At 41.1% G+C, this 24540-nt stretch overlaps 1 protein-coding gene across 2 annotated transcripts; it reads left to right on the top strand.

Moving 5' to 3' along the window:
• The first annotated feature begins 434 nt into the window (after positions 1–434).
• OGT (O-linked N-acetylglucosamine (GlcNAc) transferase) lies at positions 435–23109 on the top strand. 2 transcript variants are annotated; one of them, XM_066559710.1, is made up of 22 exons: positions 435–565; positions 4186–4336; positions 5221–5464; positions 6999–7067; positions 10055–10171; positions 11514–11593; positions 12800–12995; positions 13285–13425; positions 13594–13694; positions 13887–14040; positions 14145–14246; positions 14486–14665; positions 15400–15558; positions 16189–16278; positions 16994–17119; positions 17489–17659; positions 17773–17889; positions 17970–18137; positions 20101–20253; positions 20944–21196; positions 21396–21519; positions 22060–23109. In XM_066559710.1, exons 1-22 carry the CDS (start codon positions 529–531, stop codon positions 22232–22234), a joined length of 3108 nt encoding a protein of 1035 aa, XP_066415807.1. In that variant the 5' UTR covers positions 435–528; the 3' UTR covers positions 22235–23109. The 2 variants fall into 2 exon arrangements, with proteins under 2 accessions (XP_066415807.1, XP_066415806.1); XM_066559709.1 differs by having other exon boundaries at positions 449–565; positions 4156–4336.
• Positions 23110–24540: the final 1431 nt, after the last annotated feature.

The raw sequence follows: 24540 nt of genomic DNA, 5'->3' as shown, positions 1-24540 counted from the left end.
AGCTCTGCTGTCCCTGTGACTGAGCTGCACTGTCCCGGTGAGCTCTGGTGTTCCGGTAACTGAGATCTGATGTCCCAGTGAGCTCCGCTGTCCCGATGACTGAGCTCCGCTGTTTGAGCTCCTCAGTCCCGCTGTTTGAGCTCCGCTGTCCGAGCTCCTCAGTCCCGCTGTCGGAGCTCTCTGTCCCGGTGAGCGCCGGTTCCGCGGAGCCACGTGCGGGGGTACCGGGAGGTGGCGGCGCATGCGCAGTCCCGCCGCCTTTGGCGCAGCGCTGCGCGCGGAAGGATAACTTTACTGCGATAACGTGCCGATTCCAGCAGGTCCCTCCGCTCGCCGTGTGCCAGCGCCGCCCGGCGCCGCCCGGACTCTTTTCCGCGGAGATAGTTCCGGTCGCGGCCATTCGGTACCGCCGCCGCCGCCATTTCGGGAGCGCCGCCTCAGCGCGCCGCGACCGCGGGCAGCTCGGCCCGGCCCGGCTCGAGCGCACCTTCTGCCGTCGCCGCCACAGCCTCCCCGGCCCCCGTCCCGATGGCGACCTCCGTGGGGAACGTGGCGGACAGCACAGGTACCGTGCGCTGCGGCGCCCCCGGGGACGGGCTGGCCGGGGAGAGCGGGGGCCGGGCCGTGCCCTCGCCCCCGGGGCCGCTCCCCGCTCGCCCGGCCTGCGCCCGGCGGAAGTTTCCAGACGCGACAGGGCGGGGGTGCCCCCGCCACCTTTGTGGGGCTCCGTGCGCCCCGGGCCCGAGCGCGGTGCTGGGCGCGCTCCGGTGGGCGCTGCCCGTGGGCAGCCCCGGGCCGCTGCCGGGGAGGTGTGAGTGCGGCGGGCTCGCTGCTATATTTATCAGACTATCAGGTGACTGCGTTAGAGGGCGAAGTAGGCTAAAAGCCTGACCCAAAATGTGTGTTGGTTTGCCCAGAATCGCTCGCTGCACTTGGGCAGGAGTTTTTTTTCAGCAGCCTGGTCGAATGGAAGGTGTCCCTGCCCATGGCAGTGAAATTGAAACGAGATTATCTTTAAGGTCCCTTCCAACCCAAACCGTTCTGTGATTCTGTGGCATAGCCGGACACTAAGCGCTTTTCTCAACAGTAAGATAGCGTGTTGTATTAAGGCAAGATCCTGCCCTAAATTTAGGAACTTGAGGAATGGAGGAGAAATCTGACTTTCTCTGTAGAGCAAGAGAAAGAAGTGTTGTGCTTACTGAAAGGATGAAAGGACAGCACAGCTTTATCCCCCAGATTTTGGGGATTTCTCTAACCAGAGGGGCAGGAAGAGCCTAAATGATGCTTGAGGAAAGCAGAAGGAAAAGGAGAATTTTTAGAGAAAGAGACGGGATAGGAGTGCGGAGATAGGGATCTAAAGAGAAAGGGTAGTGACACAGAAAGGTGCTGCAGTACCTTTGGTTTGGTACTTTCTCGGCTAGAAGTGTGTGTGTGTGGTCAGTGAGGCTGCAGCATCCTCTTGTAGCCTGGATCCCTGCGGGTAAAAAGAGCCACGTGCACGCTGGGAGGGAGTCCTGTGCTATCCAGCACCTCCCAGCTGGAGGTAACCACTGCTTCTGCCTGGAACTAGATGGTGTCTGAACGCAAGGTTGAGCAGGAGTGTATTGCAAATGCTTAGGATGGTATTTGTCGGGGGAAAATGGCCTTGGGCGCCTTTCTGTTGGTTCTGTGCAGCTTTTTGTTTCGCTTGTATTGTCTAGAAGCCTCAGGGAAGGTCATTGTCACAGCACTGTACTAGACTTTTCCAAGGTCATAGTCGAAGCATGCAGCACAAATTAGCCGAGGTACAGAAATTAATTTATGCAAGACACGAAAAGGGATTTTCCTGGCTGTGACTCCTCACTGCAGTTATTTTCTTTACAAATTGATTCAGCGAGCATCCATTCATGAGCTGTCTTACGGATATTTTGCACTGCATAACTTCCAGCCAACTTTGTATTAGAAAGTTTGACTTATTCTGGGCTTCCTGATGTGGCTGTCCACTTCCTGCTTTTCAGAGAACTTCTTCACAATCGTTTGTAAAATAAATGTTTGGAGGTAAATGACTGGCAATTTTACACTGTTTGCCTTATCGCTGGAGACAAAGGGTGGGTTGTTTTGTAAACAGAGACACTTGATAAATGAAAGAAAAGTGTCAGTGTTTCTTCTTTTGTTGCTTTTGTTAGTAGTTCACATTCCCAGGTGTTAAATCTGCACCGCTTGCTCTCTTGGCCTGGAAGTTACAACATCAGTTTGACTTCTTGCTTTAAGTATAGGCAAAATGTAGCATTGAGATCGTGACTGAAAGCTTCTTTCCCTGTAGGCATAAGCCTTGGAGTGTACACTTCTGGGTTGGGGTGTTTTTTGCTTTTTTTTTTCGCTTTGAAATTTACTGAAATTGAAATGTATTTGAAGAGGAAATTGAGTACATGAGACATGCTCTTCCTCTCTCTGGTTTCTCTGTACCATCAGCGGAAGTTGAAAATGCGTTCACTGCCAGAAGGGCAGAACCTGTTAACAGCACAGGAACCAAGTGAGGAACGGTCCGCTGGTGCTCCAGAGTTACTGTCAGCACCAGTTATAAGTGGAGTGGTTTTCAGCCACAGTTCAACTCTCTCATGTTGAATAAAGGTTGTACCTTTTTATCTTTGCCATTCGATTTAATCAGATCGTGAAGTCCACTTTGCCCTTAGTCAGGGTTTGAAAACCAGGAATCTAATCTGGATAAGGCTACTTGGTTACTAATTTGTGAATTATCTGAAAAAGAGAGTAGCAGTGGTAGTTCCAATTTACTGTGAAACAGTTTATAGCACTGACAGAGACAGTACACTGTCTGGAAAAACTACTGTGCTTGTACAGGACTTGCAGTCTTATATTAAAACCTACTGGTGCTAAAACCCCAAATTTGAAAGTAATTTAAATAAATTGCATCAATCCCAATTTCACAAAATAAACACTGGATAGTAAATCTGTACGTATTCTCTTTATGATTATTTTGGCTGTCTTTAAAGTTCTCACAAAAGCATGAACTTTTGTATTTTGTACTACCTCACTACAAAAATGTAGGCTCAGCTATTGAGGTGCTTTCTTGTATTAGGAAAGGTTTATCTGTTTCATTTAGATTCCAGATTTTAAAACTAGGATGAGGTGGGAAATGTATAATGAATGGAATGAAGGGGCTGCAGAGTACAGGAGGAAAAATGAGAGATACTTGCAGTAATCTAACATTTTAATAGTAAGAGTTGTTGGTATAAAGGCAGAATTTGAAGGCCAGCACTTCTTTCTACGATGAATGGTTGTGGGTTTTTCCAAGTTGCACTTGCTTATTTGTAAGAAATTTTACTTCTCTCACTTCTGGTTGTTTTGCCTAAAACAGGTGGTGTTTCATTTAAGTATTTCATTCTCCACAGTTGGGTATTAAATAATAAAATTGTTTTGTCACTCCTGTTCCAGCTAAACCTCCAGGAGCAGTAACTCCTTTCCTGTACCCTGTCTGTTTAATGGTTCCTCCTGTAGGCCAGTTGCATAATCATTGAAGTGTGTGTTTGTCTTTCATCAGATATTGTTGTTCCAAGACCATTTTTTTTTCTGTGAAGGGATTTTGACTCCTCTGAGGAAAGATAGGAGTAGGCAGGATTCAATGAATGTTACCCATTGTGCTTTTTTTGCCTTTTTTTTAAAGAGTTTTCACTACTTGCACAGCAAAACTTTCTTCTGTTCAAGTCCTTTATTAAAGTCTTTGTCTCCTGTCCTTCATTTCCCTATGAAATTGTTAGAACTTTTTTTGTACTTAGCAAAGCATAGGATTTTCAGTTGTGGGGAGGAGTGAGGAGAGTCATTGTTCTGTTAGCAGCAATTCCAGTGTTAGGAAGGAACTAAAATATCATATCATGACAGGAGTCTCTTTCAGAATAATGGAAATGATTAAATTGCAAATATTCACAGTCGTTACAGTCTGCATTTTTGCTATTATTAGCTGATGGAGTCAAGGGCTGGTACAGATAAGATCTTAGAATCCCAACTGTCACCTGCTGTAGTGTTTCATATAATTTCAAACATTTTTATCCATTAGTTGTGTACATCTTTTTTTCATTGTTTTGTTTTGTTTTGTTTTTGTTTTGTTCCCATCATCTAACTTTTTGTTTTCCCCCTTTAAATGTTTTGGTGATTCTCCAGAACCAACGAAACGTATGCTTTCCTTCCAAGGGTTAGCGGAGTTGGCTCATCGTGAGTATCAGGCAGGAGACTTTGAAGCAGCAGAGAGGCACTGCATGCAGCTCTGGAGGCAGGAGCCTGATAACACTGGTGTGCTTTTGTTACTGTCATCCATTCACTTCCAGTGTCGCCGATTGGACAGGTGAGTTTCTTCCCTGTGGAATTTTGCTTGGACTCATCAGCTTTACAACAAACAGGAGGCCTTGCCATTATTGGCGTATTATTTTAATATTGAACATATTAATTAACATTGGAACATCAGCCACGTTGGTGTGTACTGGCAGGATTTACATGTGTAATGTTCATTCCACCTACAGTCTAAGGGTTTGTGGTTTGGGGTATTTTTCTGTAAGTTGTAAGACTCTTTCCTGCACAACAACATGTTTAGTTAAAGCAGTTTTTTGATCTGAAACTTGTTTCTTTGTTCTTTCTGCTTGCCTGTTCCTGATCTTGCTCTCTGTGCCTCTAGCATTTTGAATTTCACTTGTTCTAGCTGTAAATTCATGTTTGCTGGTGAAGCAAGTAAGAACTTTTGACTCAGATTTTTTATATAGTCTTCTGATTCAAGTTGTAGTAGTTCAGAAAGGGAAAACAGAATGAGTGGGGATACAGAATTTTACATGTAAGTCATGTCCTGCTGCTTGAAAAGAATATCTAGTGGAGCACTGCTTAACACATACAGATGTTGGAAGAGGGATTCCTGTAGTGTTTTTTTCAAGTGTATTGAGCTCAGGTTTGATGAGGCAACTTGAACCCTTCTGACTGTAAATGAGAGCTGTCTTTGTTCAGTACAGCCTAAGATGGGAACCAGGGCGATGGGAGTTTAAAGTGGGAGGATAAAGACACAGGACAGCTCTGTAAATCCAGATTTGCTGGCTGTATGTTTGGCTCACCTAAGCATGGATGTTCACTAGAGTAACTAGATAAACAGACAAACACTGAATGTCAAGGGTGGGTTTGTTTGGGTGGTTTTGGTTTGGTTTTGGGTCATGGTTTCTTATTTGCTAACTGGTCTGTTTTCTCCAGGTCTGCTCACTTCAGCACTTTGGCAATCAAACAGAACCCCCTGTTGGCTGAAGCCTATTCAAATCTAGGCAATGTGTACAAGGAGCGTGGACAGCTGCAGGAAGCAATTGAGCATTACAGACATGCACTGCGCCTCAAACCAGATTTCATTGATGGATATATTAATTTGGCTGCTGCACTCGTAGCTGCAGGTGATATGGAAGGAGCAGTACAGGCATATGTGTCTGCCCTTCAGTACAATCCTGTAAGTAATGCTTTATTTTAGAAAAGTCCATTCTTTATTACTGCCTGAGGACACAAAAGTAGCAGCTTTCAAAGCATGAACAATAGATAACCCTTCCAACTTGTATACCATAAACTAAATTAAGCAGTTAATACTATTTTTAAGGATCTTTGAGAGGCTTTTGTCACAAGAAATTGTGTATTGCAGTAGGGGCTGCTGGTTGGTTGCTTTTCTCTATATGGAACATACTTAATGTTTTAGATAAAAGATAAGCAAGGTTTGGTTTTTCTTTTCTGAAGGCAGAAGCTTCAGTGAATGGCCTCCTATTTAGCTTTATGTGCTTTAAGGTAGTACTATAGTGAGAGAATTGATGCTTAGACTTGAATGTGAGATCTTGGAAAATCACCAGGTATTACTTTATCACAAAGTCAGAAATTTGATGGTGATGAGCATTGCCTTGGTAAGATTTCTGCTGTAGACTGGGTTAGATTTCCTTTGTGGGCTCATTTACAGGAGCATCAGTTTAGGTTTTATAGGCTGAAACTGTCTATAAGTGACTCCTATAAGATTGATCTGGTGTATAGATTTTTGGTTGTAACTGTTTCACATTGACATTTTTAGTAAACAGACTGCTGTCCTCTGTTTATTTTGCATCATGCTCATTAAATTTGTATAGTATTGGTCCCCATGATAAAGGTATTTGCTTGCTCTTTGGTCAAACATTTTGATAAAAAGTACTTCAAGTGCAGCATTGCTCCCATGTGCATAGATCCTTTTTCTGTAGGACAAGGAAGAGCAAACCCAGTCCAACAAGAGCCTTACTGAACCTCATTTTTCTGTGTTCTTAAACCACTGTGAACTTGTCTAACTTAACATGCCAAGTGGTGTGACTAGCGGATGCACTGGTTAGAATAATGTGATATGGTGGGTTTTTTTTCAGGAGTTGAGTTTTGTTTAGGTTAGTAGATCCTTTCTTTAGTGTTGACAAAATGTCTACATTCTCTCTGGTCTTTACTGCTGGATAATGCTGTTGCAGATTGTGCTTTCATTTCAAACAAATGAAACAACAAGAACATGGGGTAAAGCTGTTGGAAAAGGATGGATTAGTGGGCAAAACAGGGAGGAAAATTTCTTTAGGGATACAGGCAGCAAAATCACTTTATATATCTTATTAAAAAGCCATAATGGCAATGGTGTATCTTGTGGGTACAGGTTTGGCATTGTGGTTTAAAAAAAAAAGGGGGGGGGCTTGAAATCCTTACATGTGGCAAAAGGACTTAAGCTGTTGGGGGGAGCATTTATTTTCAGTTTTTTATTTCTGTATAATAGGGATTGTTTGAAATACTACTTCTTTTTAATTCTTCACAGTACTAAATTTGCTCAGATTATCTGTTGTTTGTAATCTTAGGTCAAGAAAAATAATTTCCATTTGTTATGTATTTATTAAGAATTTAAATTAAGCTTTAGAGGACTGGGTTGTTCCTTGCAAATTTTCTGTGAAGACCTGTGGGGAATCTGTAGTCCTGAAGCTGATGGTGTGATTTTGATTTTTCAGGACTTGTACTGTGTTCGTAGTGACCTGGGGAACCTGCTCAAAGCCCTGGGTCGCTTGGAAGAAGCCAAGGTAGGTGTTGGGTAGAATACATGTAAACATCAGTGTTTTGAAAACTTGAACTTTGCACCAAGTCTTCAAATCTGCGTTGATCAACAGACAGTCCGAGAAACTTCTGAAAACTGAAGGCACTGAAACACCCCAGAGTAGTTGCAGGGCAAGATATGGCATGTCCATGTTTAAAAAGTTGGTTTAAGTCAAGAAATGGAAAGTTACCAAGCCTTGCTCCTGAACTAGACTATCTGATACCATTCTGAAGTATTGGGCAGGGGCTCCATCATGCTTTCATCTGGAAATAAGTAACAATCCTTCAGATCTGAGGCTTGCCTGCTGGTGCCAAGCAGAGAGCCTGTGGTTAGCTCGAGATCCCTGTACGATGCAGGTGCTATTGAAAAGGCTGCTCTTCTAAAGTCCTTTGTGGCTTGTAAGTGGAGAAGAAACTTTCCAAATGTTACCTTGTAATATTGGCTTTTAAAGATTTTTATTCTTTTAACTTTTCCCTTCCCTTGATAGTGGAAGAAAGGCTAGTAAATAATAGCTGCAGTATGCGACACACACCACCCCCCCACCCCCATCCCCAATATCTTTTCTTCATGTCTTCCCTCTCCCCTCCCCCAAAATAAAGAAATCGGAAGGACAAAGCTGGTTTGTTTGGTAAATGAACTGATCAAAAGAAAACTTGCTGTAGTGGAAAGGTGGCTTCTAGCAGTCGTGCGTTTCCTAAACCGACAATTCGAACACCAAGATGAGTTTCAAATTCTTGGCACGTTCAAATTCGGATTGCAGAAAGAAATTGTCTTGTTACAAGCCACCTTACGCGTCCGCGCTGCAGGGGTGAGGAGTGTGGAGAAACCAGAGCCACTCTGGGCTCCAGGGCTGTCGCTCCAAGCCCCACGCGCATGCTCAGAAGTGGAGTGTATGAACAGCGTAGCTGTCTGTTTGGCTGCAGCACCAGCTGGGGAGGGTGGGGAGCTTTGTGGGGTAACGGGGACCAGCAGATCAAAATTCAACATTGCTTTGTTTCTCGTGAACAACTTGGATGCGTGTACCACCCTAGAGCAGCCTGATTGATTTGGTCGGATCCAGGTTGAAAACATTGTGTAGCAGCATTCAGAATTGAACGGTCTTTGAGACACTTGGTTCTCAGCCCACCAAGCGGACAGCTAACATGAATTGCACTTCACTGCAGCTTTAGTGTGACTGGTATAGGCCAAGACACTGCGCCTGCCTTAGGTTGCTGACTTCTTTGTTTCAGAGCTCTGGAGACACCTAGTTTGAAAGTGTTATTCCGTTTTGTGAGAACTTAATAAACGAGGAAAAACATCTCGAGTAAATTGCAATGTGTTTCTTTGGTTATCAGTCCATTTGAAAGATCAAGCCAGCAGATTCCTTACAGTTTGAACTAAAATTTAATTTCTTTGTAGATGTTTCAGAGCCTTTCTTCCAAAAAAAAAAAGTCCCTGCTGTATGCAATTGCCCGATTAACCCTCTCCCTTCTGCATGTCTCCCTTGTTACAGACAGATTATCCTCATTCCCATGTGTTAAGACATATCCAAAAAAATGCAATTGCTTTGTTGAACTCTTACTAATGATCTTGTTTTATTTTCTCTCTTGTTTTTGGTTTTTCACCACTGATATTGTATTTAGAAGGTTTCAGGTGGGTGAAACCTCCTATTCCATGCGTAAGGTGCCTCGCTGAAGGGAGCTCGAGGCCTGGATCTAGGGCAGACACACACCTCCTCCTCCTCTTCCAGCAAGGAACGCACCGAAAAGTCACATGATGAGAAATATGGTAACGGGTTTGTAACTGCCACAGCAAAACCATTTGCCTCCATGCCTGAATCTTCTGTCTTGTGGCTTCAGAAACAGCTTAAAATATTTAATTACAAGCAAGTAATGTAAGAATATTTTATACTATTAGCCACAAATTCTATCAAAGAAATAAAGTAAAAGTAAATTAAAATATTTTTTAAAGAAATAATTGGAGATAGTTAATAGTAAAAGCTTCTAACTCTTCCGGTTGTTCATTTTTTTCCTTTTTTCTTCTTTGTTTGGATTGCAGCGTTCTGCTCTTCTGATGATGCGCTGTGATCCTGCAGTAGCGCAAAGGCTGCGCAGCGGTAACGCGCATTGCGTGCGATTCAAGCCCCCGTGAACGGTTGACTCGATGATTAATCTCTGATCGGGCGACTGCCCGAGCTCCAGGCTGCAGCCTTTTGAACAAAAATTGGCTTGGAACGCATTTCCAGAGTTCAGACATCAAATTTAACATGCGAGTTTTGTGTGGGCCTGTCTGGTAGATTAATGATTCTGGTTGGCTGTTCACTGCACCTTGGGGCAATCACTAGAGCCAAGCAGTTCGCAGCGATAGCGTGGCGCCGTGCTGGGTAGGATGCGCAGCGATTTCTTGCGCTTGCATTACAGGGACCTAAACCTTCATGCAATCCTGTCATTTGAGGTTTTGAAGCTGCAGGAGAGGTTGAATTGTATTCGAAGAAACTGGGAAACAAGATATGGATGGGGTGTGTCATCTCATTTGAAAAGCACACTTTAAACTTTTATCTTTTTCAGTGGTTTTTTTTTTGCTTTTTTTTTAAAGTAATTTCTATCAGATTTAGAGTGTTTGAAAATTTTGTTTCAGAGTAAAGTTGTTTTTACACAGTAATTTTTTAATTTTTACGCACTTAAAGGCGGCAGATGTTCTGGTGAACTACTTGAATTGTTTCTAAGATGATTTTTGTGGCAGTCTGGTGTCTGAAGGAATGTTAATCTGTTACCAGCATAACTGAAAAATGGTGGGCTTGCACCTGGGTTTTGGTTTGCGCTGGCGCAGGATCAACAACAGTTTGCAGCGCATTAGTTTTGGCGCAAGCTAGCCTATACTGCAGGGTCACTTTTGGCTGGTTTGAGAAGGCATACTAACAATTATTTTTTCTCATTTTTTTCTTTTTACAAATATTCCCCTTCCCTTGTATCTCTCTTCTTTAACTATTCCAAGGCGTGTTACTTAAAAGCAATTGAGACTCAACCAAACTTTGCAGTGGCTTGGAGTAATCTTGGCTGTGTTTTCAATGCCCAAGGAGAAATTTGGCTTGCAATTCATCACTTTGAAAAGGTAACTTCCTAAGGGAGTCAGCTTCACTGCTAGATTTAAATGTACATGCAGTTGTGTGCTTGCAGGTGATAAATATTTTGGTAGTGGAGAACTTTATATGATCCTGTTAGTTAGCAGCTCATGTTAATTGTTTTTTTTAAACTTGCTGATGTTTCAAACTGCCTGTATGGTACTAGAGAGAGACACTTGGAACTCCCCTAGGACTTCACACATGTCAAATATGAGAAAATTATTTAAATTGTTCTTCAGCCCTTTCCTGGACTAAATTTTTTTAAAAATCTGATTTGATGATGATGTTTTGCATGTTCTGTGTGTGACAGTAACAATCAACTTGGTGCTTAAATCATTTTGCATTGTGATTTTTGTTTCAGGTATTACTGTCCTTTGAGTAATTAAGAAGAACAGTTTTAAGTGACACATTAATTCCTCTTCTCCAGGGTTATTTTTCACTACTGTTCAGAATTCTCTAGATTAGTGTCATTAAGTAGTTGTCTGAGACCTTCCAATTAGTGTCTAATTGGCATCGTAATTAATTTTGTCCTCGTCTCTGAAGTTTCTACAGTGCCCTAAAGCTGAATTTAAGATGTGGCAACAGTTTCTTCCTGAAATTCATGGCTTTAAATCTACAGAAAAAAGTCTAGCTGCTCAAGATTTTTTTTTTTGGATCTGTGTCTAGTCCATGATAGATGAAGTATTTTAATTTGGAATTAATAGTTCCCATAAGACTGTAAGAGTGGGGCTTGTCAGATACTCATGTGTAGCTTTGTACTGCAGCTTGTGTAACTTCATCAGTTTTAAGTGATTTTTTTCATTTTATTAGTTTTGAAGGGAGCAAAGATGTTTTAGTTAAATGGCTACTCAGTTTTCCCTGCACACGTGATGTATTTGCTCTTTCCTTGTTCTTGTGAACAGCCTGTTTTCCTGCACTGGTAAAGCTTTAAAATTCTATCCTACTTTGCAGTAGGTAAAGGATACAGATAAGGGATTTTATGGTTTCTTCTCTAAAAACAAGCTAAAGACAACATCGCATCAGTAGACAGGAGTGTTAAGTATGATCAGCCTAATGTGAAATAAATACTTCATACTTTATTTTGCAGTAGTTGCAACTCAATAGGTAAGCAAACGAATAAATTTGAAGGTAGTACATGCTTCACTTCTACAGATAAATAACTTTGCTCTGTGATTGGTTTGTATGTTTTCCTTCCTTACTGGATTATTGATAAGGTCTTAAAAACTTAGAGATTATGTTTATCCAATTTTTAAAAAGCAGCAAACAACTCAGTTTCATAGAAAATATGTTTGTGTTCAATGCTCAAAACTTTTACTTCAAAACTATTTTCAGGCTGTAACACTTGACCCAAATTTTTTGGATGCTTATATCAATCTGGGAAATGTTCTGAAGGAGGCAAGGATATTTGACAGGTAAGCAAATCAATACTGTTGCTCTCTGTGGCTTGTCAGATATATCAAGATACAGATTATGGTCCTGTAAGGTGTCTGTGAGCAGGGGTAGCAAAGACTTCAAGTCTATGCTTAGCAAGCAAATGGCTTTGAAGTGCAGACAAGCCAGGCTACTGGTCTATTTAAATAAAAATAAAAAAGTCAGTGATCTGTATTCTTTCATGTTGCTTTCTTGTGCTTAATGCATTGTCAAAACCAAGAGTTTCTGATGAAAATAGGTTGGAAATTAAGGCTGAGTAGGGTGAAAATAAGATGCACAAGAAAGACCTGAATGCTAGATTTCTCTGTTTTTATTAAGTGATTAAGAACATAATTTGCAAGTGTGTCTCTTCTAAAATTTCTCTTCTATGTGAGACACACTGGAATTCTGGAATTCAGCTAAACATCTGATTGAATATTCTGTATTTCTGACATGTCTGCCTCATGTTATTGCATTATTGGGTTGCAGTAGTGTTGGTGTGTTGTTGAACTAACCTGTTCTGAGACCTCTAATCTGATACGTGAATCTTCTGTTGCTGGGAAAAGATCCAGGCTGTGTTGTTTATATGCAGTGTAGCATATTCCATCTGTTAATTGGTTTTTAATTTTTGATAGCTGTGGTTTGTGGCCCCAGATTTAATAAAAGCTTGCAGGGAACAGGTTAATTATCTGCATTGCACACAGTCTAAATGACTCAGTGATGTCTGATTTAACCACGAATTAGTGGACCAAATGGGCATGTTTTTCCATAATTTCAGATTTTGCATCACCTTTTAAAGATTTACTGACGGATATATGGTTTTCCTAGAAATTTGATTTAAATACATCAGCCATCTATATAGTGCTATAGGAGCACATAATTAAAGATTTCATTTTTGAACAAAGGGATGATTTAAGTCCAAGTAACTAATGGTAGGTTAGTGGTGAGAATAAAGATGTAATGTGATACTGTTTATCTTGTTAAAATTGAATAATAAACTGGCAAAAATGGAGTAAGGAAAAAAAGGGGTTTTTCCTAGTAATGATAAGTGTTAAAAAAAAGTAGCTGAAAGCTTTCCTTGTTTTCCAGAAGATTTAATGTTATTCACTATACACTGTACCAAGGTAAAGAATTCCTGCTCTATGGATGATTGTTTGCCTTTTTTATTTGATGATTGTGTACCCCTTTTTTCCTTTATTTTGTTCCAGAGCTGTGGCAGCTTACCTGCGAGCCTTGAGTTTGAGCCCGAATCACGCAGTTGTGCACGGCAACCTTGCCTGTGTGTACTATGAGCAGGGCCTGATAGACCTGGCCATAGACACCTACAGGAGGGCCATTGAGCTCCAGCCCCATTTCCCTGATGCCTACTGCAACTTGGCCAATGCCTTGAAGGAGAAAGGCAGTGTAAGGAGCACTTTTTTCTTCTTAAAATTACAGTGAATGCTTTTTTAATAGACACCAGCTGTCACCAGTTTGTTAAGTTGTTGAGCAAGTGGTTAAGATGGACATTAACCTCACTTAAAAGGAAGAATATTTGAGGAAATCTCCATTTTGAACCTTTTAAAAGTGATTGTAGAATGACTTTTCATAAACAGTGCTTTTACAATAAATGTAATGTTATAAATAATAATATACAACACAAAATAAATATAAAAATAACAATAAATGTTAACAATGCCCCTTTTTTTTGAAGGTGGTAGAAGCAGAAGAATGCTACAACACAGCCCTTCGACTTTGTCCCACTCATGCAGACTCACTCAACAATCTGGCAAACATCAAGCGGGAGCAGGGCAATATCGAGGAAGCTGTGCGTCTTTATCGGAAGGCTCTTGAGGTACACTTGGGTGTGAGGGGGAGAGGTGGGTGCTTCATCTTGGGAATGTGTAACAGGACAGAGGTTTTTTTCCCCCTCTCTCTAAAAAAAAAGTAAGAAAATACAATATAAATGCATAACTATTTTTCCTGTGATGTTTGAGACAGAGTCAACTTCTTTTTCTTCCAGGTGTTTCCAGAGTTTGCTGCAGCGCATTCGAACTTAGCAAGCGTTCTGCAACAGCAGGGAAAGTTACAGGAAGCTCTGATGCATTACAAAGAGGCTATTAGGTAAATGGATACTCTCTGTAAGAGTCCCAGCCTTTCCTAATGGGAAAGTGCCTGGATTTGTATGGAAGGTGACTTAGTCATGTGTTGTAATTTCCATAGTTGCTCTTCAAATGGAAAAGTCTGGATATGAGCATGTTTTCTTGTTGGAAGAGGAGCTTTTCTTGTTCATGACATATTATGTTTATTTTTCAGAATCAGCCCCACATTTGCAGATGCTTATTCTAATATGGGAAACACTTTGAAGGAGATGCAGGATGTTCAAGGAGCTCTGCAGTGCTACACCCGTGCCATTCAGATAAACCCAGCTTTTGCTGATGCCCACAGCAACCTGGCCTCGATTCACAAGGTACCACATGCGAATGATTCACTCTTCTAAGAGCGTGGTGGGGCACTGTGAGTAGTTACCCTGAGGATATTTTTACCTGCTGACTCATTTCTGTATCTTCACAGGATTCAGGGAATATACCAGAAGCCATTGCCTCTTACCGTACTGCTCTGAAACTGAAACCTGATTTCCCAGATGCCTATTGCAACTTGGCCCACTGTTTGCAGGTGAGGAAGATGAGGCTTTGATTGTGATTCTTAGGATTCCTCTGCAGGAGATTACTAATTTAAATGTAAAGAGTCAGACTTCAGTCTTAAATCAGAAGATAAGATTATACAGTCATTAACAGTAATTACAGAAGTTCTCACTTCCCTTTTTGGAAGAAACGTTAATCTCAACCTCTGAAATAACTGATATAGGCTGGGGGAAACTGTTGTCGTAATCTTTGTTTTTCCTTCTTTTATAGATTGTCTGTGACTGGACAGACTATGATGAAAGAATGAAGAAGCTGGTCAGCATTGTAGCTGATCAGCTGGAGAAAAACAGGCTGCCTTCTGTACACCCACATCATAGCATGCTGTATCCCCTTTCTCACAGTTTTAGGAAGGCAATTGCTGAGAGACATGGAAATCTCTGTTTGGACAAGGTAGGAAGTTCTATACAGGCCAGTTGTTGATTGAAGTCCTTTGAGGCTTTGCCTGTTCCTATTCAAAATCTAATACTCTGATTTGTCAGTATTAGCCTTTGTAAGCTTTCTGAGTCACTGGCATGTGAAGAGGTGGGATGTAATGTTCATAGCTATTAGTGCTTGTGAGTTTTGAGACAGACTACTTGTGCGGGTTGCCATTTATAATTGAAAATGTGCTGTCAGCTGGTGGGAGGGTCCAGTTAACTAATGGAAGATAACACTTTGTCAAAGTGACTTGTCTGAGTAGCCTGATCATCCTGTCAGAGATAGTGGTTGCAAGCTGATGCCTGGGCAAGATGGAGAGCAAAGAACAGAACAAATGCTGTGGTGCCTTACAGCAATGCTGTTCTGGTTACCAGTGACTTGTGGTTTGAGAACTTCCTGAGGATCATGGTGTGGTATCAGGATATTTAATAATTGGGGTGGAATACTGAAACTGTTAAAGAAGCAGAAATGTGCTAGTGGTGTCTGTATTTGTGTGAGAGCAGAGACATCACATCTTGTGACACAGTGTGTGGGCACTGCACTTGGCTCCAGTGGAATACGTAGAGCACAGGTTTGGAACAGCAGATGTCCATGACTGCTTGCTTGAATGTGGGATAAGGTTCATTCTGCAAACTCCTAGGGGGGCTTTGTCCCTTTGTTTAGATTTTAGTTCCTGAGTTTTTAACACTTGTGTGTTTTCTTGGCAGATTAATGTTCTTCACAAGCCACCATATGAGCATCCCAAGGATTTGAAGGCCAGTGAAGGTCGACTTCGTATTGGCTACGTGAGCTCTGATTTTGGAAACCATCCAACCTCACACCTAATGCAGTCAATTCCAGGCATGCATAACCCAGACAAATTTGAGGTAAAAATAAATATGGCATGCTTAAAGCTTTAAATATGCCTATAAGTGGCACTTTTTTTTTTTGCCTTGGTGCAAGCAATTAAACAAGGAAAGAGCAAATTTTTCCTTCCTGGGTTTTTTTTTATGGGTTGAAGAGTTCTTCAGCCCAAATCATTCTCCTTTACCAATATGAAGTGCTGTTTTCAGATAGACTTGTCGTTTCCTACTTGGGAGAACCAGTCACTGTTAAAAGCTTCCCTGAGGCTCCTGAGGCTTGGCTTGTCTATTCAACCTGATTCATAGTTATGATTCTCACTAATTACAGAGTCAGAGGTGACTTGAAGGCATTCTTAGAGATCTAATTCTTATGCAGATCTGTCTGTTAAGGTTACTTTGCCTTGCACTGATGAGAAGATTGGATATATGTCTGTGCAGGACACAATGCCATTCTCTGGCACAGAACTAGGCCTGGTTCAAATGTGTCAAAAATCGCCCAGTGCCGCTTTCTTGGCTTCTTTTCTCAACTGGTAAATGCCATGTAAATAACTATGATTTGTGTGAAACTAGATGTAATTTAAAATCGCAATATAGCACAGTTGTTTTATGGACAAGTTGTCACAGATACTCACTTTTTGGTGCCTTATATTTTAGGTATTCTGTTATGCCCTGAGTCCTGATGATGGGACAAACTTCCGTGTAAAAGTGATGGCTGAAGCAAATCATTTCATTGACTTATCTCAGGTGAGCTTGTTTTATGCATTGACCTTCTAGCAAACCTAAATTTTTCTAAATAAAGAAAGAGAATCTGTGGTTTCTCTAATTTCTTGAATTAGGCTGTTAGTCTTGAGAATTTGGAATTTGTAGTTGTATTGGCATTATGCCCTACTTCAGATGTGTGGTTATCTTGTGACCTCTGATTATTAAAAAGTAACATCAATATTTAATAACTCTCACATTAAGTCTCAAGATAAGTCATATTTAAATGTCATGGAGAAGTCAAGATATCACAACTGCAGATACACTTAAGCTTGCCTTAGGTTCAGTGTGAAAACTGACCAAGATTTCAGTATACACAGAAGTCAAGGCAGAGCCCTGTAGTGTAGTTAACTGGCTTATTCTTGGTCTTCATTTTGATCTTCTGTACTACCTTAGTTTGTGAACGTGTCACTTGCCCTATGTCAGCTTTAATTACTAATTAGCCTTAGAGGAGTGGGTGTGGGGAGGGTGTTCTGGTTTCTATAATGTCAGTTTCTAGCCTTTAGCTTTTGTTTTACTGCTACTCAGCTCTACTGCATTGAGGATTTATGCTTCTGTAAAACCAGGATTAACAAGATTTAAGTCTCGCCTAAATTAAATTATGAAGTGGGCATCTATCCATTGTTACACTGATGACTAACCACATTTATTGCTGAGAGACTGAAAACAAAAAATTATGTATTTATTTATTTATTCTTAGATACCATGTAATGGAAAAGCAGCAGACCGCATCCATCAGGACGGGATTCACATTCTCATTAACATGAATGGCTACACCAAAGGAGCCCGAAATGAATTGTTTGCCCTGAGACCAGCACCTATTCAGGTAACTAAGTTACATGGCTCTTAGTAAGCCAGAATCAGTGTCAGAGTTTTTTGGGGGGGATTTTTTTGACTAAGGATTTTCTAAAATGCCTATGGAAAGAGAATGGGAGAGAAACCTTAATCAGAGTCATTCTAGACTAAAGGAGTTGTCTCAGGTGAGAGAAGCTGTAATCACTGATGGTTGGCTTCAAGCTGCATATTGTAGGGAAAATTTGCTTGAGAGATCAATTTTAGAGCATATTTGAGCTGTTCACTGTCTTGGTAGGTAAAGTTTGGAGTTAGGGGTTGATCTTCAGTTGGTAAAGCACAAGAAGGAGCTTGAACCTGTATGTGGCAAATGGAACTGAAGCTTTGCTTTCTTGTTTTTTAGGCAATGTGGCTAGGGTATCCTGGAACCAGTGGGGCATTGTTCATGGACTATATCATCACGGACAAAGAAACTTCACCAGTTGAGGTGGCTGAGCAGTATTCAGAGAAATTAGCTTACATGCCAAACACTTTCTTTATTGGAGACCATGCCAACATGTTCCCCCATCTGAAGGTACGTTGGAAGATAGGGCAGGAAAAGTGTTTTCCATAGGTATCTATGAAATGGCACTTGGTATAGTATTGGTAAGGGGTCTTGTAACTTCTTGAAATCTTTTCTTTTGACAGAAAAAAGCAGTCATTGATTTCAAGTCCAATGGTCATATTTATGATAACAGGATTGTTTTGAATGGCATTGACTTGAAGGCATTCCTGGACAGCCTTCCTGATGTCAAGATCGTTAAGGTGAGAGCTGCTCTTGTTTGTGTACAATCCTGGTTGACTGCAGGTAGAGCTGCCTCTGATCCCTGTGTGATTTGTCTCAGATGAAGTGTCCTGACAGTTGTGACAACGCCGATGGCAATGCCGCCCTCAGCATGCCAGTGATCCCTATGAACACCATTGCAGAGGCTGTGATTGAGATGATAAACCGTGGGCAAATTCAGATTACTATCAACGGCTTCAACATCAGTAATGGATTAGCAACTACTCAGGTGAGGCACTTCAGGACACTGTTCTCTTGGTGTTTATGTTATATATGTATTATTTAACATAACAATGAAGAAAAACCTCCAAGCAAATATGTTTTCTGTCATGTTGATTCCTTTAGTTGTCATACTGAAGGAAGCTCATTATAAGCCACAGATGTACTGGAAGATGATCTTCCCCCCCAAAGATAGAGGAATTGTATCTAGAGGTATCTAAAGTCCAAAGAAATTCTTTATTGTTGCATAAAGAAGATATTTACTTGTTCTGAATTTGAAGGCAAGATTTCCTTATTGCTTGCAGCCTACCAAGATTTTTGACCTGCTACTCAGTGTCAGTTGTGCTTTTCTGTTGGAAAAAAAAATTGCTGAGTAATAGAATAGAGGCATAGTTATTCTACTGTATTTCAACAACATTTATTCATATCCTTACATCTTCCAGAATTTTATATTAGCACCTCTCAGTGCTTAACAGTTCATGGGATTTTAGTGACAGTTGCTGGTATTTAACTTTTCCACTGCAGAACAGTTTTTTCCTTTTAGAAATGCCATATTCTGACATTAGCATCGCTTGTTATCTTGTGAATTTTATTCAGTTTACAGTTCCTCAGGAACTTCTTTTGCATCATTTTGATACCTTTTATTACCACTGCTCTGTTCATAATCTCATAGCTTGGTTTATTTTTGAGTTCTTCACAACCTAGACTTTTCTTTGAGTTGGTAATAGTTTGAGACTTTTCTTTGAGTTGGTAGTAGTTTGTCTTAGTTTGGTCAGTAAGGCTGTTAGCAATTTTTCTGAAGTTGTCATCTGAGAATCGTAGAGAATTCTTGTCTTAACACTCCACCACTGAGAGGGAAAACTCTCACCTCTGTCTGTGCACTTCTAAACCAGGATTTCTGTCTTTCAGTGACATTAATATAGCACTTCTTTGTGTTGAGATCATCTACTTTTGGGCATAGGTCAACAAGAACTGAGCACTCTGTTTTTTGAGGTCTCAGTGACCTGAATAAGTAGCATATTTACCAACTTCTGTTGAGCTATTGTGCATCTTCTAACAGTCAGTGACAGTGAGTCATTGTCATTCACATTAAGTGTGTCATCAGTGGCTGGCTGCAATGCCAGTGTCTAAATTTTTAATGCCTATGTATGTAAAAATACACATATATAAGGAAAAAGGCTCTAAGTAGCTGTGTTGGCCTCTCTGTTTATCTGGTTTTGATCCCATCATGGCATGTCATTAAAAAAAAATTTAAAATCCTGCTTCCATTTTACTAATCTTCAAGACTCTTGCATGGTAACTTGATTATTCCAACTTCATCTTCTGCTCCTTTATATTAGCATATTCCTATTCTTTGTGAAGGCTTTTTAAAAGTTTGTCATTAACTCGTCTTATTTTCAGCATTTTCATTATTTTCCTTGTCAACTGGTTCCTTACAGTCTTATCAGTTACATACAAGTCTGCTTCTATTGATTATCTGTTCTGTGCTTACTGTGTTCTATCTTAAAAAAGAAAAACACACACAAAAAACCCACCCAAAAATAAACCACAAAAATCCAATTAAACCAAACCCCAGCTTTGCTTTCTGTCTTTCAGTTTTAATTTCATTTTTGTTCTCAAGGAAATTACGTGACATTAAGGAGGATAGGATTCCATGTGTAATGCCTCTTTATATGATTCTTCTTTCCAATTATTCCAGTTACTTGGAATTTCGGGGAGATATAGGAAGGGCATGAAAATGCCCAGTGTTTTTTGCCTTGGTGGTTGCAACATTGTGGCATCCACAAGCGTGTACACATACCAGTTAAATTCTTGCTGTGGGTAAGTAGACAATTTTGTTTTGTATCATAAAACCAAAGATACGCTTACAGTAATTTGTTATGCTAACAAATGTGTCTCAGGACAATTCCACAGGGCATAGTCTTGTTTCCTGCAGTTTCAGTGTTTCAATACCTTTTTTATTATTATTTTAGATAAACAACAAAGCAGCAACTGGTGAAGAAGTTCCACGGACTATAATTGTCACTACCCGTTCTCAGTACGGCTTACCAGAGGATGCTGTTGTGTACTGTAACTTCAATCAGCTCTATAAGATTGATCCTTCCACCTTGCAGATGTGGGCTAATGTGAGTATCTGAATCCAGTAGGAAATTTAAGGTCAGACTTCTGGCAAAGCTGTTCAAGTTAGCAGAAACTTCATGCCAAGTGAACTTCTCTGTGGAAAACATTGACCTTAAGCCATTTGAATCCTTACAGTGCTCATGTTGCAGGGCCTAGTGTTAGTAGCATATAGAGGGTTTTAGATGTATTTCCAATTATATCTGTGTATCTAGCCAGTGAAAATTTATGTTTGGGACAGCTTATATGCTGGTTCTCCATTGTGAAATAATTTTGGATTTCCTTAGTCTCTGCAATTGAGTTATAACTGGCCTTGGCATTTGGTACATTGATAAATCTGAGTGGAGAATATTTCTATCAGGTTCCAGCTTACAATGTATTGCTGAGAACTAATTGAGGGTAATTTTTCTTTATATTCCATAGGATGGGCCTATAAATAAATGAGATCATAAAGTTCAGTACTTATTCTCTTAAGGAAGTGCTCTGTACACTGTTGCTCAGAGTTGCTGTCTCTTTCAGTGGGATCAGAAATGCAATCCCAGTGATCTCATTCATAATAATGATCTCTTTAATTTCTGCTCTATACCTCAAAGAATGATGACGCCTTCCACTTCATTTTAGTATGTGACAATTTCTTGTTTAGAAAAGTAAATATTCTTCTCTGAACTTCCTGTATTTTCTTTTTATTTTTGTTACAGATCCTAAAAAGAGTTCCCAACAGTGTGCTGTGGCTGCTGCGTTTCCCAGCTGTAGGAGAGCCCAATATCCAGCAGTACGCACAAAACTTGGGCCTTGCCCAAAACCGAATCATCTTTTCCCCTGTTGCCCCCAAAGAAGAGCATGTGAGGAGAGGGCAGTTGGCTGATGTTTGTCTGGACACTCCCCTTTGCAATGGGCACACAACTGGCATGGATGTGCTCTGGGCTGGGACTCCAATGGTCACTATGCCAGGTAATGCAGCAGGGAACCTACACTGAATACATGGCTTGGAATATTAGTAATTTTTTAGTAACAGCAAACACAACAAACTGTGCCTTTTGTAGAGGCAGAAGGAAAGTAGCTCCTGGCTCCTGTGTGATAAGATACTTGATAAACTCATTCCTGGTTGTTTTTGTTGGTTTTGATGTGCCTTTTACTTTCTTTTCTTCAGGCGAGACTCTTGCCTCACGAGTTGCTGCCTCACAGCTCACTTGCCTGGGTTGTCTTGAGCTCATTGCAAAAAGCAGACAGGAGTATGAGGATATTGCTGTGAAACTGGGAACTGACCTGGAATAGTAAGCAAACTTAGACTCTCTAATGTGGGAGCATCAAGAATGCAGAGTACTGTATTTGGGCACAGTGCTCAGATATCAGTAGTTTTAATCCTGCCGATATTTTATATGTAAAATAGCTGGGCAATCCTCTTCTGGAGGTGTCTTGTGTTGCAGTTAAATCAGCTTCTGCTTTTATGGTAACTTAACAGCACTCCCAACTGAGTAACAATTCTGAAGAAACGGAAGAAACAGTTAACATTTTGTTCTTTTTAAATGGAAGATAGAGCAGTTTGTCACTTCAAATTAAAATCATGCTGTGTTACTGCCCTACAGATAATGCAGCAAGTTAATGTTGCAGCTTTTCTGATTTGAAGTAATTGTGCTGGTCTGTATCAGAAATTAGAGGAGATAGAACAGGAATTTGGTGGAGGTGGGGGAGCAGTTGTTTTTGAAACAGTTGTACAGACAGTTCTGGGTTAGCTGTAAACAGCAGGTTTCAGGGGTAAACAGTATGATGTGTTGTCTGGAACGTCTCATGACTGCTTTAACTCCCCTTTGTAGCCTGAAAAAAATCCGTGGCAAAGTCTGGAAGCAGAGAATATCCAGCCCTTTGTTCAACACGAAGCAGTACACAACGGACCTGGAGCGGCTGTACCTGCAGATGTGGGATCACTACGCTGCGGGCAACAAACCCGACCACATGATCAAAGCCGTGGAGGCCAGCGAGTCTGCATGAACAGAGACACACTGGGCCTGCCCTCCAGAACTCTCCAGGAACTGAGCCTCTCCAACACTTGTGCAGAGATGATCAGCTAAAAACTGTGCATTTCTACTTAATCTGCCTGGTACTCTGTGGCTGAAGTAATACATGATGGTGATTAAAGCACAGCCAGACTTATTTCTTGCATGATAGGGAAAGACTCAATAGAGCCTGGGATCCTTTTATTCCATGAGGAATTTGAATGGGATTGAGCCGTGTACATGTGAGCCTGTGTGTATGAGTGACAAAGTGGTTGCTGGGGGAAGTTTGAACTGCCCGACCAGTTTATGCTATCATGGATTGATTTAATCTTCCTACAAACCTCTCTCCTTTTACGTGGATTGGGAATTGGAGCGTTTTAACATTTGATTTTGGGTACTCCTGTTGGTATATATGTGGTTCTCCCATGACAAGATTTCCAGCTAGCGAGTTGCTCCCTGTGTTAATTTCTAAACTGCGTGGACTGAAAGGGCGTATGTGCTGGTGTAGTCTTTTTTTATAGGTTTTATAAACCACTTGAGCCTATATCAGCCTTTTAATGTTTGACCTCTGTTTTGGAGCTCTCTCTGTAATGTGTTGGTTAAGATAAGGACTTTTGTTGTTTTGTTTTGTTTTTTAAGCTTCTCCAATAATTCAGCTAATTGGCTTCATGATGGCAGCTCCTGTTCTGTTAAAAAACCAAATTTGATTTGAAATTAATCTTTCCCACAGGTGTTTGAGGTGAACACAAACTGGTGCCAAATACAGATCTTTCAGGAATGATTGTTAATTATGTATAGGGGTGCAGTCCTAGGTACTGTAGCAAAGACTTTAAAAAAAAAATAAAGCTTTGGTTTGCCAGTTTGATTTGACCGGTGTGTCACGTTTAATGCTGCTGTCAGAAAGAAAACCTTGCTGGCTTTAACTCTTCCGTTGTGTAACGTTTGGAGCAGCGGTTTGGGCAGCAATGGGTATTTTGGGTAGGAATGAGCGGAATTTCCGCGCTGCCGGTGCCGCGGGGCGGGCGGGCTGCTGGCGCCGCCCATGTGCGCATGCGCGGTGCCCCGGAAGAGCGCGGGCCGTTCAAGCGCCATGGCGGGAGCGGCAGCGGGGCCTGGCCCCGGCCCCGAGCCCGAGCCGGCCCCCCGGTACCGGGAATGGCGGGACAGGGCGGGCAGTGGGGCCGGGGCACGGCGGGCAGCGAGCGGGGCAGCGGCCGCGGCCGGTAGGAGCCCCGAGAGAGGCGCCGCGGGCAGCCAGGGCTGGCGGAGCGGCAGGTGAGGGGGACCGGGGGAAACAGCGCCTCAGCCTGTGTGTCCTGACGTATTTTTATTAAATTATTAACACAGAGAGTTCTTAAATATATCGCTATTTAATTTATATATGTATACATACACTATATACATCTCTATGTACATATAATTTGCAGAAACAAACAAACTCTACAACTTTTGTGAAAGTTGTAAAGTTGGTTTGTTTATTACAGTGCTGGACACATGTGGGAATCGTTCTTTTAAAATGACGTGTGTAGTTCTGGGAGCTTCAGATCTTTTTTTATCTCTTTCTTAAATACATATGCATGCAATTTTACAATAGGTTTATACATATTTATTCAACTGATTTTGCGTGATGCTTGCCACTAATTCTTCTTTATCTTAGAAAGAATTCTTGGGTCAGATTGCTCTTCTCTGTCTGCTCTTTTCTTCTTTTCTTATCTCTTGTCTTTTGGCTGAGGCAGTTTTTCTAAGCACAGGCCCTTCATGGTAATAGGCAGTCAGACTAAACAGCAAGCTACAGATTTAACTTAAAGATGTACATTTCACTTAAATCAAAATGGATTTCTGCTTTGGAAAATTTCTACTCTGCTTCACATATATATACATATATGTCCATGTATGTGCATATATATATATATACATATAATGCACGCATTTATATATAATACACCATACTACATTGCATGTAGTACCTATTATATATATTGGTTTATAATTCTAGATTTTGCTCTTGTTTGTTTTATGGTGATTGGTAGGTATTACTGTGTTTCAGAATTGCAATCTTTAAGGTTTAAGTAGTGTCCATCTTAAAAAAGCTGTCTTCCTGGTTTTTTAGGCAGCTGCATCACATATTTTTTAAGTGTTTAACGTTTGGTTCATGTTCTCCTAAAATGAAATAAATAACTTGGTAAGGATGTTGTGGGCAGCTCTACATTTGCATGGGCATAGCAGTCCAGGTGGTTATGCCTCCATTCTGTCTCTTTATATATCAGTACGACAGCTGCTGCATTTTGCTAAATATTCGTG

The sequence above is a fragment of the Molothrus aeneus genome, chromosome 14 (assembly GCF_037042795.1).
Source record: "Molothrus aeneus isolate 106 chromosome 14, BPBGC_Maene_1.0, whole genome shotgun sequence".
Lineage (NCBI taxonomy): Eukaryota > Metazoa > Chordata > Aves > Passeriformes > Icteridae > Molothrus > Molothrus aeneus.
This window is presented reverse-complemented; position numbering and strand designations above follow the sequence as displayed.